This window comes from Heptranchias perlo, chromosome 14 (genome assembly GCF_035084215.1).
Source record: "Heptranchias perlo isolate sHepPer1 chromosome 14, sHepPer1.hap1, whole genome shotgun sequence".
Taxonomy (NCBI): domain Eukaryota; kingdom Metazoa; phylum Chordata; class Chondrichthyes; order Hexanchiformes; family Hexanchidae; genus Heptranchias; species Heptranchias perlo.
The window spans coordinates 53,738,577-53,751,282 of record NC_090338.1 but is presented as its reverse complement, the minus strand read 5'-3'; the positions used below and the strand labels follow the sequence as shown (position 1 = coordinate 53,751,282).

The 12,706-nt window shown below is 45.4% G+C and overlaps 1 protein-coding gene across 1 annotated transcript in view; it reads right to left on the bottom strand.

The window, feature by feature from the left end:
• The window catches only part of ccnjl (cyclin J-like), a 91,721-nt gene extending 80,798 nt beyond the window's left edge, over positions 1-10,923 (bottom strand). Inside the window, exons 1-2 of the mRNA XM_067996441.1 lie at positions 10,690-10,923; positions 6,155-6,365 (exon numbers count right to left, since the gene is read on the bottom strand). Of these exons, the coding sequence (XP_067852542.1) occupies positions 6,155-6,365; positions 10,690-10,806 (328 nt within the window). The 5' untranslated portion in view covers positions 10,807-10,923. The remainder of the gene's footprint in view (positions 1-6,154; positions 6,366-10,689) is intronic.
• Positions 10,924-12,706: the final 1,783 nt, after the last annotated feature.

The following is a 12,706-nucleotide window of genomic DNA, read 5'->3' as shown; positions in this document are numbered from 1 at the left end:
GACATCACATTGAACACATTAGTCAGTCATATACATAATGACATCATGATGTTGGGCCATACCAATAAATGCGCTGCCATCAGCATAACAGTATGTTTATTGGCCCCAGGTGAACTGGCAGGAGTCAAGGAAAACCCAGTGAAAGACAACTGTCTGGCAGGCCACTGGTCGTAAAATCCAGAACAGCTGTCTTCATGTTGCCATTGGCTGTGAGACCACTGTACTACATGTGCCAGGAGCCGAAGAATAGAAAAGCAGCTCTAAGTGGTCTTAGCTTGGGCAGTAGTGGGGGGCCACTACAATTTTACCTATAACTGTTCAAAAGTAAAAGTTAAGCAGTGTGAGATGATGCATTATAATTATTAATTGACCTCAGGATCCCGGGTTGGAGGATGAAGAAAGCAAAAAGACGACTTGCATTTATATAGCGGCTTCCACGAGCTCAGGATGTCCCAAAGCGTATTACAGCCAATGAAGTACTTTTGAAGTGTAGTCACCATTGTAACGTAGGAAATGTGGCAGCTGATTTGCGCACAGCAGGCTCCCACAAACAGCAATGAGATAATAACCAGATAACCTGTTTTTTATTTTTAAAGTAATGTCGGTCGAGGGATAAATATTGGCCAGGACATCGGAGAGAAATCCCCTGCTCTTCTTCGGAATAGTACCATGAGATCTTTCATATCCACTCAAGGGGGCAGACGAGGCCTCGGTTTAATATCGCATCCAAAAGACGGCACCTCCGAATGTCAGGGTTTCCACTCCTGCTCTGCTATCTAATGGCCCCTGCTGAAAAGTGCCCAGGTGTGGACAAAATCAGCTCTCCGCAGTTGAACTGCCTCAGTGCTTAGGTTCACACATCGAGAATGGCTATTTGGGTAATTACTGGACGGTTGGCGTTTGTGGAACCATAATCCAGCACAAGTCAGCAACTTCAGGAGAGATGGGGAGCAAATTGGAGAGGAGGAATATAAAATGTGTGACAACGAACACAGTGCCGTGATCTTTAAGTGCAGGCATGTATAATGCTGGGGGGAAAACAAATTTACAAAATCACGAGCTATTTCTGAGAGAGCGCGATAACAGAGATAGTTATAATAGGCTGTAGACTATAAAGATTACCTAAAGTCCACTTATCAGCAATTGTTTTACAGAGCCAACAATATCTGCTCACAAAGCAGGCGAGTGACTGCAGTAAAAATTAAGTGTTATTTTTGGACAACATCTTCAAAGGTTTTATATGAACGGTTCACTTTTAAGAGCTCTGCAAAGCTTTGATGGATCACATGACTTCCACTTTTGTTGTCGTCTTTATACTATCAAGCAGACAATTGCTATTAGTAACAGCCAAGACTGCTTAGAACTTTTACCACAATTATTCTGCTGCCCCTATGGAACAACACAGAACATTTAAACTGTAGCCATCCCAAGTTTACAGCCTTCTCCAGTCACAGCACATGCTTAAAAGATACAAATTAACTTCCTTCAATGACAGCTTGGAGGAAAGCTCCTCTCTTCCTCACACCCGGTACAGTTAAAGTCAGTACTAAAGCTGAATAGACAACACCAATCACGACCAATCACCATTCCCGCCCCAACACTCCATGGTCCCCGAGGTTTTTAAACTAATAATCCAGGTGCCAGTTTCAAGGGGATCGCAGTCAATTTAGGGAGAAAACAGCTCAGAAATGCCCTGCATCATGAGGAAGCGACGTAAATCCCATCTGCATGTGAAAAACACTTGGAAACGTTTAGATTTCCAGAAACGTGCCTTCGAGGCACAGGTGTTAGGAAAATCAATTGATCAGATTCCATCTGCAAGGCTGAAATTTTAGGCAGCAAGTGGTGACCAAGACAGACTACCAAATCTCAAATTTGACATTCTAAGAAAAGACAGGGAGATCTGGTGGGGGGAAAAATAGATGTGATTTTCTAATTATATTGAGTCACAATAACCCCTCACTAATCTAGTGTACTGCCTGGTGTGCTACAGCCATGCAGGCAACAAGTTTTTATGCACTGGTCAGAGCCAAGTTAGTTGATCTCAGCCACAGCAGCAAAGGAGCAATGCAATTGGCTTTCACCACAGTGCGGGGGTGAAAAAAAGAGGAAATTGGAATCTATTCGTTATCCAGTGACCCCTGCTGGAAAATGCAATGAGGACCACACTTGGCTGTAATGGCTACCATATCTAAACATCTTGCCAACATTCACTGCACCGACTCACACAAAGTGGGGGGGGGGGGGGGGGGGGGCAGGGTCCATTTGGGTGTGTATCAGTGAACCACCAGCACCTGAAATTGTCCCCCCTTCATGACTCAGCATCTTCAGCAGAGATGGTGGTAAAGGGAGAAAATTCAAAAGAAACTATAGTTTTGTTCTAAAAACTCCTTAATGGTTTTCCCATTATGATGTTTTTGAATAAATACACTAGCTCAAAAGTAGGCTTTTGAATGAGATAAACAACAGCAGCACAAACAGTTCAGGCATCAACCTACACCTCAGGAAGGATATATTGGCCTTGGAGGAGGTATAGCACAGATTAGCCAGAATGCTACCAGAGTTTAAAAGGTTAAATTACAAAGACAGGTTGCATAAACTTGGCTTGTATTGCTTTGAATTTAATAGGCTCAGGGGTGATCTAATTGAGGTGTTTAAAATGATGAAGAGATTCGATAGAGTAGATTCAGAGAAACTATTTCCTCTGTAGGTAAGGGTATCATGGGTGATGGATAAAGGTGGGTAAATGGAGTTGATGGAGTACAAATCAGCCAAGATCTAATTGATCATAGCTTTTTGGCAATCAAAGGTATTAAGGGATATGGGCCAAAGGCAGGTATATGGAGTTAGATCACAGATCAGCCATGATCTTATCAAATGGCGGAGCAGGCACGAGGAGCTGAATGGCCTTCTCCTGTTCCTATGAATGGCGGAACATGCTCGAGTGGCTGAATGGCCTATTCCTGTTCCCATGTTACTGCAAAATGTGTACAAATTTGAATACTGATGCTACCTGGCAACAGTACAGATACTTCTCAGCCATTTTATGGAAGTATCACACAGTATTGAGTCACAGGATGAGGAAAGTGGGGAAAAAAAAAAGTCCCCTTGCTTCCTACAGAATTCTTGTCAGCAGCCATGGAGAAATATATCGCATCATACCTTCCTCCCCCGACTTATAACAGCGGCACTGTGCCAAATGACCTGCACAGGCAAAAAGAACATTTTAAAGGAGCATTGCTTAGAGTAGTTTTAGCTCCTTGGGCAGTCCGTGCTTTCACAGTTGCTGGGGAGGAGTTAATGCTACAGTTGGCAAGACTCGCTGTTTCAGCAAAAGCAGTTGACCAGAGACTGTCACTAAGATAATGTTCCAATTCATTAAATTTGCCACAGAGAGAGAAGATATGGTGACATGATCATATACTCAAATTTCACATTACAAAGGCATAATTTTGCAAGGTTTCGCGATTGGTGCAGCAACTGGTTAGTAGCGAGCATGGGAACAGAGAAGAACTACAACACTGTAGCCCTTATTTTCTGACCCACGCTTATTGCTAGTGAGGCTGAGAATTAAACCAGGGTGTGAATGCCTCAGCAAAATTATCCCTTAAAAGATTTTTTTAAAGAACACTTCCTGATTGAAACAAAAGTGACAAATAAAATGGCGGAGCGAGACTAACGGTCTACTCCTGTTCCTACATTTAACGCAGTTACACCTTGGTTTTTATTCAGCAGAAATTAAAAGTGTAAATGCTGGATACTTGAAATAAAATAGAAGACTTAAATTTGATAAACTGCGACCCTGCTCAAAATATTAACCCATCACTGTGACCCAAATATTTCCAACACTTTCTGCTTTTATTTTTTGACAAAATAGAAAACCACAGAACAACAGAAACTGTAATAACTGCTTCCATAGTACTTCCCCATTCTTCCTCCCCCTCCAAAGTCTCACCTCTGCTATTCTGGACAACCGATAAAAGGCTGAAGGGCACTGAAAGAGAACTCGTTAAACTAAAAGATTTAAAGCAAAAACAGAAAATGCTGGAAACACACTGTAGGTCACTCAACATCTGCAGAGAGAACAGGCAGGTTAAAGTTTCGGGCAAGGCCCTACTTCGGGATTCCAATGACTTATCCAGTAACTTGCCGAGACACAGACCAGAAAAGGTACCAGGTTCAATTCCCAGCCTGTGCTGTGTTAGTTAATCTCAGCAGGGCAGTAACAGAAAGAGATAGAACTTGCATTTATAGCATGCCATTCATGACCTCAAGGCATCCCAAAACGTTTCACAGCCAATTAAATACTTTTGAAGTGCAGTCACTATCGTAATGTAGGGAAATGTGGCAGCCAATTTGTGCATAGTAAGGACCCACAAACAGCAATGAGACAAATGACCAGAAAATCTGCTTTAGTGATGCTGGCTGAAGGATAATTGTTGGCCAGGGTGCAGGTGAACTCCTCTGCTCTTCTTCAAATAGTGGCATGGGGTCTTTTATATCCACCTGAGGGGGCAGACAAGGCCTCAGTTTATTGTCTCATTCGAATGACGGCATCTCTGACAGTTCAACAATCCCTCAGTACTGCACTGAAATGTCAGCCTAGATTATGGCTAGAACCCGCAACCATCTGACTCGAGGCAACAGTTTACCACTGAGGCAAGGCTGGCACCTTAAATAAGAGTTACAAAGGGCTTCAATGGCACTGGGTTAGGAAAATTGGTTCATGTTCCCACCTGTGTAGACACTGGGAAAAGACATAACCAAACTCAAATATGCTGCCCCGATGACTCAATACCCTGACACTCACTGTCTATACTCATACATGAATATAGACCAGTGTGCAATATACAAATGGGCAGCTAGAGGCTGTGCAAGGATACCCAGCATAAGTCAATGCCTTCAAGAGGGGAGGGAGGAGATAAAATTGGTGGAGGGAGAGAAAAGAACTGATTCCCTCAGGTTAAAAAATAAACTGTTCGCGATGAGCTTGAAAACAATTTTAATCTTACAGAAGGATTTCCAGCAAAGGAAAATAGAGATTCCACACAATTTGACATAAATCACAGCACAAGCATTGTTTCAAAAGACCTTAATGGTATCTTACAATCATAATCACCATTAACCAGCTGCAGTTTTAAACTCTCTTGACTTGATTTATTTTCTTGAATTGCACTAAGGGGTGCATTTACAATGCAAGTTTATTATCAGTGTAAATCGATTTGAACACTGCACAGACGCTAAACTCTTAGTATAAACCTGGAGTCAGGGCCCACGCTAACTCCTGAGTGTAAATTCAGTGCAATGTCAAATTTGGTTTACAAAGCGCTCAAGGGGTCACCTAATCTTAACTGAAGTGTTTAAAGTAAAGATTCTCCCTTCTCCACTCTCTAAACATTTTAAATTTCTAATTTATAGGAGACAGCTCTGCCCATGTGTGCTTTCAGGCCTGTGGAGAGCTCTCTGCTAAACAGGACAGTTAAAAGTTCCAGCCAGACAGGAGTCAAACAATGTACACACAAACTGCAGCTACTGGTCTCAGGCTGGTGGCTGCAGTGCAAATTCATCCCAAATAGTGTGAAGTGTTGGATGTAACAATGCTTCATGTAAAATGTCATGCATCTGTTCAGGGGGCAATGCCACGGAAGCAACGTGGCTACTTCCACCCCAACAGTATGGTCCCAGTACAGCAAAATAGTTAATCATTTACAATGATCATATACAATCTACATCTGTATGGTATGTGTATGGTGTAACAAAAGAACCCTTGACTTTCATTTAATAGAATTAAATATTAAAAGCTGACACAGGAAGGATGTAAAATCAGTCCTCAATTACTTTCTAGATACAGACTAGTTAAAATGTTTACTTGTCTGGAATGTCCTCAGGGCGAGATATGTGCTCCAAAGTCACGCATTCCTTTTTAAATCGGTCAAAATTCAGAAAAGGCGTGAATATGAAATGGAAGTAATTTTTGCAACATCTACATTTCCAGAAATGGGTCATCTGCAACTTTATAAATGGGTCATCTTATAATAAAAAAATTAATGGATCAGCCATCAATTCCAACACCCTGCAGAATAATTTTCAAATTATACTTACTGTTCAAGCAGCCCAATTAAAAAAATCATACTTACTAACTAATGATACTTACTAGCTAGGAGGAGGCAGGAAAGGGCAATAACATAAAGCTGTTTTGCTGCAACATCGTAGTGGTCCATGAAGAGGTCTAATAAGTAAACAGCGAGGTGACGTGCTGTGGGGCAGAGCTGGTAGCGATTGCTCAGGATGGCGAGGAGGTCAGCAAAATAGCGGCGCAAGCCAATCTGTGGTGAATGAGCCTTGTAGACAGGCAGCTTCAGTTCCTATGCACACAATGCAAAAGAGCAGAGAAAAGAAAAGGCAGCGTCAAGTGTGTGTGTCTTGACAGAAAGAATACCTAGAAGCTCTCGCTTGCCACCTGCTAGTAAGGTCTTGCTGCTTAGCAACAAAAGCACTTTTTAAAAAAAACTAGAGAACAGTTGTTGGAATAGGATTTATGCCAGGAAGAAAAAAAATGCAAAGCACAGCCCATCATTGGGAGGTGTGTCGTTGTGGTAGGAAAACCTCAACATAAAAACAATGCACAAAGCCCAAACACAGTACCAGGCCACGCTCCAGTAAGCTCTAGGCTTTTCAGAGCCTGTGTCAAATGGCATATTTTGCAATGAGTGAACAGCTGCATGCTGAGCTTGGTGAAGCCAGAACTTTGATGCTACAGGTGACCCTCAGAACGGTAAATAAAAAGCCACATTTCAGCCAGCAGTCTAACTAGTTGCAATCACACAACTCAACTTTACCCCACAACAGAATTTTTAAAAATCCCAAGAAAAGAAATTCACGCTTGCCATTTGACCCCTTTCCAATTGTTTTCCAGGATCTCTTCAATTTCTCTCACCCATTTAGACCTCCTGGTGGGATAAGAAAGAAGTCCCAAAACTTATATTTGTTGTTTTAACACCTACACCTAGTTTACTTTTCCCATGGTTTATGCTCAAGAACCAAACTGGAATGTCAAAAATGCCCAGTAACATGACACATTTCTCATCACCAGTAGAGGAAAATTACGATTTGAAAATAAAACCTCTACTTCTACAAGAATGTAATGCAAAGAGAAAAAAGCTTGCTATGATGTAAGCTACATCTGATTAACTCAATAGAATCAGTTTTAAAATAACTTAAACCACTTAACTTGTAAAAGGCTCTAATTCAAAGTTTAAAAACCATCACCCAGTTGGTGTTTTAACAAACCAAGCATTTGAAGTCCAGTGTAGAACCTAGTAAATTATTTTGGATACAGAGGGGCCTGTACGGTAAGCGAACAGCTTGTGTTTTGTGCCCAGGCTGTAGAAAGTAAAGGACGATGTTGTGTAGCTTTGATTTGGATAGATTTAACTGCCAGTGTTTCAAATAAAAGTTTCAAAGCAGGGAATTATTTCAAAGTTTAGCTTTATAAATTGCACACCGAATGCTAGAAGTTAGGTATTTTACTTGTAATGTCCCAAGTAAGTCAACCCCAAATGTTATTGTTTTGTTGCAGCTGCAAATTATAAAATAAAATAATTAGTAATGAATGAACATAAAACTCAGACTAACTTCACAGCAGCATGATGCATAAATAACCCAAATCTATAAACTATTATACCTGTTATGACACAGCACCTGTATTTTAGTTTGCAATAATTCTGTAAATTTTTAATAAACTGTAACATTTAATTTTGAAAACCAAGAATTGTGAGCAATTAAATAGAAAGGAAATACACCATAGCCATATAAATTTCTAATTACCACAGGAAATCTTTATATCCTGGGAACAGTTTGATATAACTACTAACATCTGTAAAATAGGATCTTACAACTTCCTACATACAAGATATGACTGTTCAGAATACAAAAAGGGATAATAAATTTAAATATTGATTTTATAATGACAGTCAAAATCCCATTGCTACAGTTGTTCATTCTGCATATGCTGCAACTTGAAAGGCAGCTAAACTCTGGCGTTGAGGCAACTTAATTTTCATTACTGTAGGTTTTTCTTTCCAATGTTTACATGAACCCTGCCTCTAATTATTCAATTTTCATTTCAGTCATGAAATGGGGGTTTAACACAGCAATCGAGTCCCAAATCACTTCACTCAACAACACAGGTGGCTTCAATAAGTGGTCACATAGTCCTGAGACCACAGAAATAAGGAATAGCTGAGAAACATCATAACAATTAAATAAAGGAAAATCAGCAATGTAACAAAAGGAATTGTTTCAATACTCAATGTAAAACAAAAAAAGGCTCTACTATTGAAGTCCAGCACCCATTTTGAGGGATGCAGATTTGCAAAATGTTTAACCATCAGCAAATATATTATTTTTATTTACTTCTAATAACAAACATACAGTTCTTTAGTCCCTGTTTTCTTGTGTTTAGATTTAAGCTTTTCTACATCATTCACACAAGCATTAATCAGAGGCAAGTTTCTAAGAACCCAAAAGAAACCTAAGTTCTCAGTTTAAAAAGCCAATAACTTGTATTATGACATCAAAGAGTTGTTGGACACTGCATCACCATTTTGCACTTGTTTCACCTTCTAAAAGTCCCCATCCTGAGCATTAAATTACAGACAGGTTTATGTTAAGAAGCAAAACCTTTTGCATTCATCATATTGTTTTCAAAATAGCTTTTACTTTTTCAAAAACAAATACTATATGGAATGTTTTGAGTGTTTAAAGGAACAGTTCTCACATTTGCTTTCCATTAACGTTTTAAAAAAAAGCAAAGCAGGAGTGAACATTAGTTTGATCTGCACTGAAAGACAAGTTAGAAAGGACCTTTAAATAGAAGTAAGAATCTCATCCGGACATACCGACCACAATTAAAAAATACTTAAAACAAGTGGTATTAGACTGGGAGGGGGGAGAACTGAGTACTTCGTAAAACTGTTCCTTTTAAACAGACAACTTTTTTTTTACACACAGGCGGTGAATAACACCATGTTTAAAAATCAATCGACAATTTCACGAACAAAACAAACATCGAGTAACTTTCCATCCACAAAACACAACTTTTGAAACTTTTAAAGAGACGCACCGAACAAAGGGGCAGTTAAATGGCAAGTCAAAGCTCACATCGACTCTCCACCGGGGAGGGAGAGGAGGTTTAATAACGGGCCGGGGAAGGGGTTAGGGAGAGGGGGGATTTAAACAGGCGGGGGGGGGGGGATTTAAACAGGCGGGGGGAGGGGGATTTAAACCGGCCCGGGGGGGGGGGGGTAAGGGGGATTTAAACAGGCCCGGGGGGGGGGGGGGGGGGGTAAGGGGGATTTAAACAGGCCCGGGGGGGGGGGGGGGTAAGGGGGATTTAAACAGGCCCGGGGGGGGGGGGGGGTAAGGGGGATTTAAACAGGCCCGGGGGGGGGGGGGGGTAAGGGGGATTTAAACAGGCCCGGGGGGGGGGGGGGGGGTAAGGGGGATTTAAACAGGCCCGGGGGGGGGGGGGGTAAGGGGGATTTAAACAGGCCCGGGGGGGGGGGTAAGGGGGATTTAAACAGGCCCGGGGGGGGGGGGGTAAGGGGGATTTAAACCGGCCCGGGGGGGGGGGGGGTAAGGGGGATTTAAACCGGCCCGGGGGGGGGGGGGTAAGGGGGATTTAAACCGGCCCGGGGGGGGGGGGGTAAGGGGGATTTAAACCGGCCCGGGGGGGGGGGGATTTAAACAGGCCGGGCGGGGGGGGGGATTTAAACAGGCCGGGCGGGGGGGGGGGATTTAAACAGGCCGGGCGGGGGGGGGGGATTTAAACAGGCCGGGCGGGGGGGGGGGATTTAAACAGGCCGGGCGGGGGGGGGGGGATTTAAACAGGCCGGGCGGGGGGGGGATTTAAACAGGCCGGGTGGGGGGGGGATTTAAACAGGCCGGGTAGGGGGGGGATTTAAACAGGCCGGGTAGGGGGGGGGATTTAAACAGGCCGGGTGGGGGGGGGGGATTTAAACAGGCCGGGGGGGGGGGGGGGGATTTAAACAGGCCGGGGGGGGGGGGGGGATTTAAACAGGCCGGGGGGGGGGGGATTTAAACAGGCCGGGGGGGGGGGGGATTTAAACAGGCCGGGGGGGGGGGATTTAAACAGGCCGGGGGGGGGGGGATTTAAACAGGCCGGGGGGGGGGGGGATTTAAACAGGCCGGGGGGGGGGGGGATTTAAACAGGCCGGGGGGGGGGGGGGATTTAAACAGGCCGGGGGGGGGGGGGGGGGGGGGATTTAAACAGGCCGGGGGGGGGGGATTTAAACAGGCCGGGGGGGGGGGGGGATTTAAACAGGCCGGGGGGGGGGGGGGGGATTTAAACAGGCCGGGGGGGGGGGGGGATTTAATAATAACGGGCCGCAGCTCCGGACTCTGATCCTCATCCTCTCACGGCAGATCCTCGGCTCGGACTCTGTGAAGAAGTTTTAGTGAAGGACTCGACGACCGGGCACAACTTCGAAGTTTTTCCCGTAAAAGAGACTGAAGCTGATGGGTCGGCGGGCGGGCGGGCGGGCGGGCGGGCGGGCAGACGGACGCCCCCCCCCCCCGGCACTGCCCCTATCCCCGGCCCCGGCACTGCCCCTGTCCTCGGTACTACCCCCGGCCCTGGGCCCCCCCGACCAGGGTGAAAGCGCAGACCTTGACTCTCAGCGCCTGATGGATGTCGGCGGCCAGCTGCCCCTTCCACCACTGCTCCTCCGGCTCCATCCTTCCCATCCACACAAAGAGGCCCTTCCGATCCGAGCACACAGGCATCCGTCAGCAACGGCGGCGGAGGCCGGGTGCTGGGACCTGCCCCACACGGGTGGAGATGCGGCTGGCGGCGAGTCCGACCGAACCTCGAGCGGCGGCTCCGGCCAGTTGCTGCGGGGAAAACTCAGCGCATGCGTGAACAGCATCCCCAGCTGGAGGGGCGGAGCTGCGGGGAGAGGGGGCGGGGCTACAGGGGTGGGGCGACAGGAGAGAGGGGCGGGGCTACATGGAAGGGCGGGGCCACAGGTGAGGGGACGGACTAGAAGCAGGTGAGGGGGCGGGGCTAGAGGGAGAGGGGAGGGGCTACAGGTGAGGGAGCAGACAGGGGCAGGGCTACATGGAGAGGGGAGGGGCTACAGGGAGAGGGGAGGGGCTGCAGGTGAGGGAGCAGACAGGGGCAGGGCTACATGGAGAGGGGAGGGGCTACAGGGAGAGGGGAGGGGCTACAGGTAAGGGAGCAGACAGGGGCAGGGCTACATGGAGAGGGGAGGGGCTACATGGAGAGGGGCGGGGCTACAAGGGGGTGGGTTGAAAGTTGGGCTCCAGAGGGAAGTTGGACTGCCAGGAGGGGTCTAGGTGCAGGAATATTTCATTTTACTAGTTAAAGGCGCTATATAAATGCAAGTTGTTGTTGATATAGGGGAATGATGGAGGTACTCAGCTGTAGAGTACAGGGGGCTACACCAGCCGTGGGGGTGGTCACCCTGCCTGCCTGCCTGCCTGCCTCACTTCCACGGCCTTCTCCACACCTAGAGAAGGAGCACGTGGCGTCTGTCGACCGGTGGGCATTGCAGGGAATGGAGGATATGTGGATAATGCAAGTAATATTATTTAAGTTCATAAGTTTCCTTTGTTTTGTTGTTGCTTAAGTTCTTTATTAGTTGTGCCCCTCTAAAAAGGGGGCACTTTTGTTAGGTTTTTTGTTCAATGACTTTGGGGCAACTCAGTGTCTCCTTATGGTTTAATTACGAAAAGGTACTGGGGGCTAGATTACAGGAGGGGCTAGACTGGGCAAGTGAAGGAAGGCTGTCACAGATTGGTGCTGGACATTGCAAGTGTGCAAATGAGGCTAAGCCTATTTTAGTTGGATCAATAAGGGTGACATACTGGGCGTACCCCAGTTTCACCGGGACAGAAATCGGCACGACAAGTGCCCTCTCAATCTGAGGAGAGCCACCACTAATAAAACAATCTATCATGAAGTCCAACCAAATTAAAAGAAACGTAGCATGAAACTAAATTAGGATCTGATTATTGTAGTTAATTATGTAGTTATGTCTTGCAGTGCCACAGAAATAAATGAAGCTAGTTTGTAGGAGAGAGGCTGGATAAGTAATATTACTCGATATCCAATGATGTGGATGATGATGGACTGGGGTTGACAATTGTAAACAATTTTACAACACCAAGTTATAGTCCAACAATTTTATTTGAAATCCACAAGCTTTCGGAGGCTTCCTCCTTCCTCAGGTGAATGTGGAAATGAAATCCTCGAACCCTTCGCATTTATAAATCACAGAACAATACCTGGTGATTACAGATAGTCTTTCCAACTGCCCGTTGCCAAGGCAATCACAGTGTGCAGACAGAGAGGTGTTACCTACAAGGCCACCGAATATACAAACAACCAAAAAAAAAACAGAGAGAGAGAGGCAGAAACATAGAAACATCCAGAAGGAAGAGAAAGACAGCAAATGACCCGTTATATTAAAAACAGATAACTTTTGTTCGCTGGTGGGGTTACGTGTAGCGTGGCATGAACCCAAGATCCCGGTTGAGACCGTCCTCATGGGTGCGGAACTTGGCTATCAATTTCTGCTCGACGATTTTGCGTTGTCGTGTGTCTCGAAGGCCGCCTTGGAGTACGCTTACCCGAAGGTCGGTGACTGAATATCCTTGACTG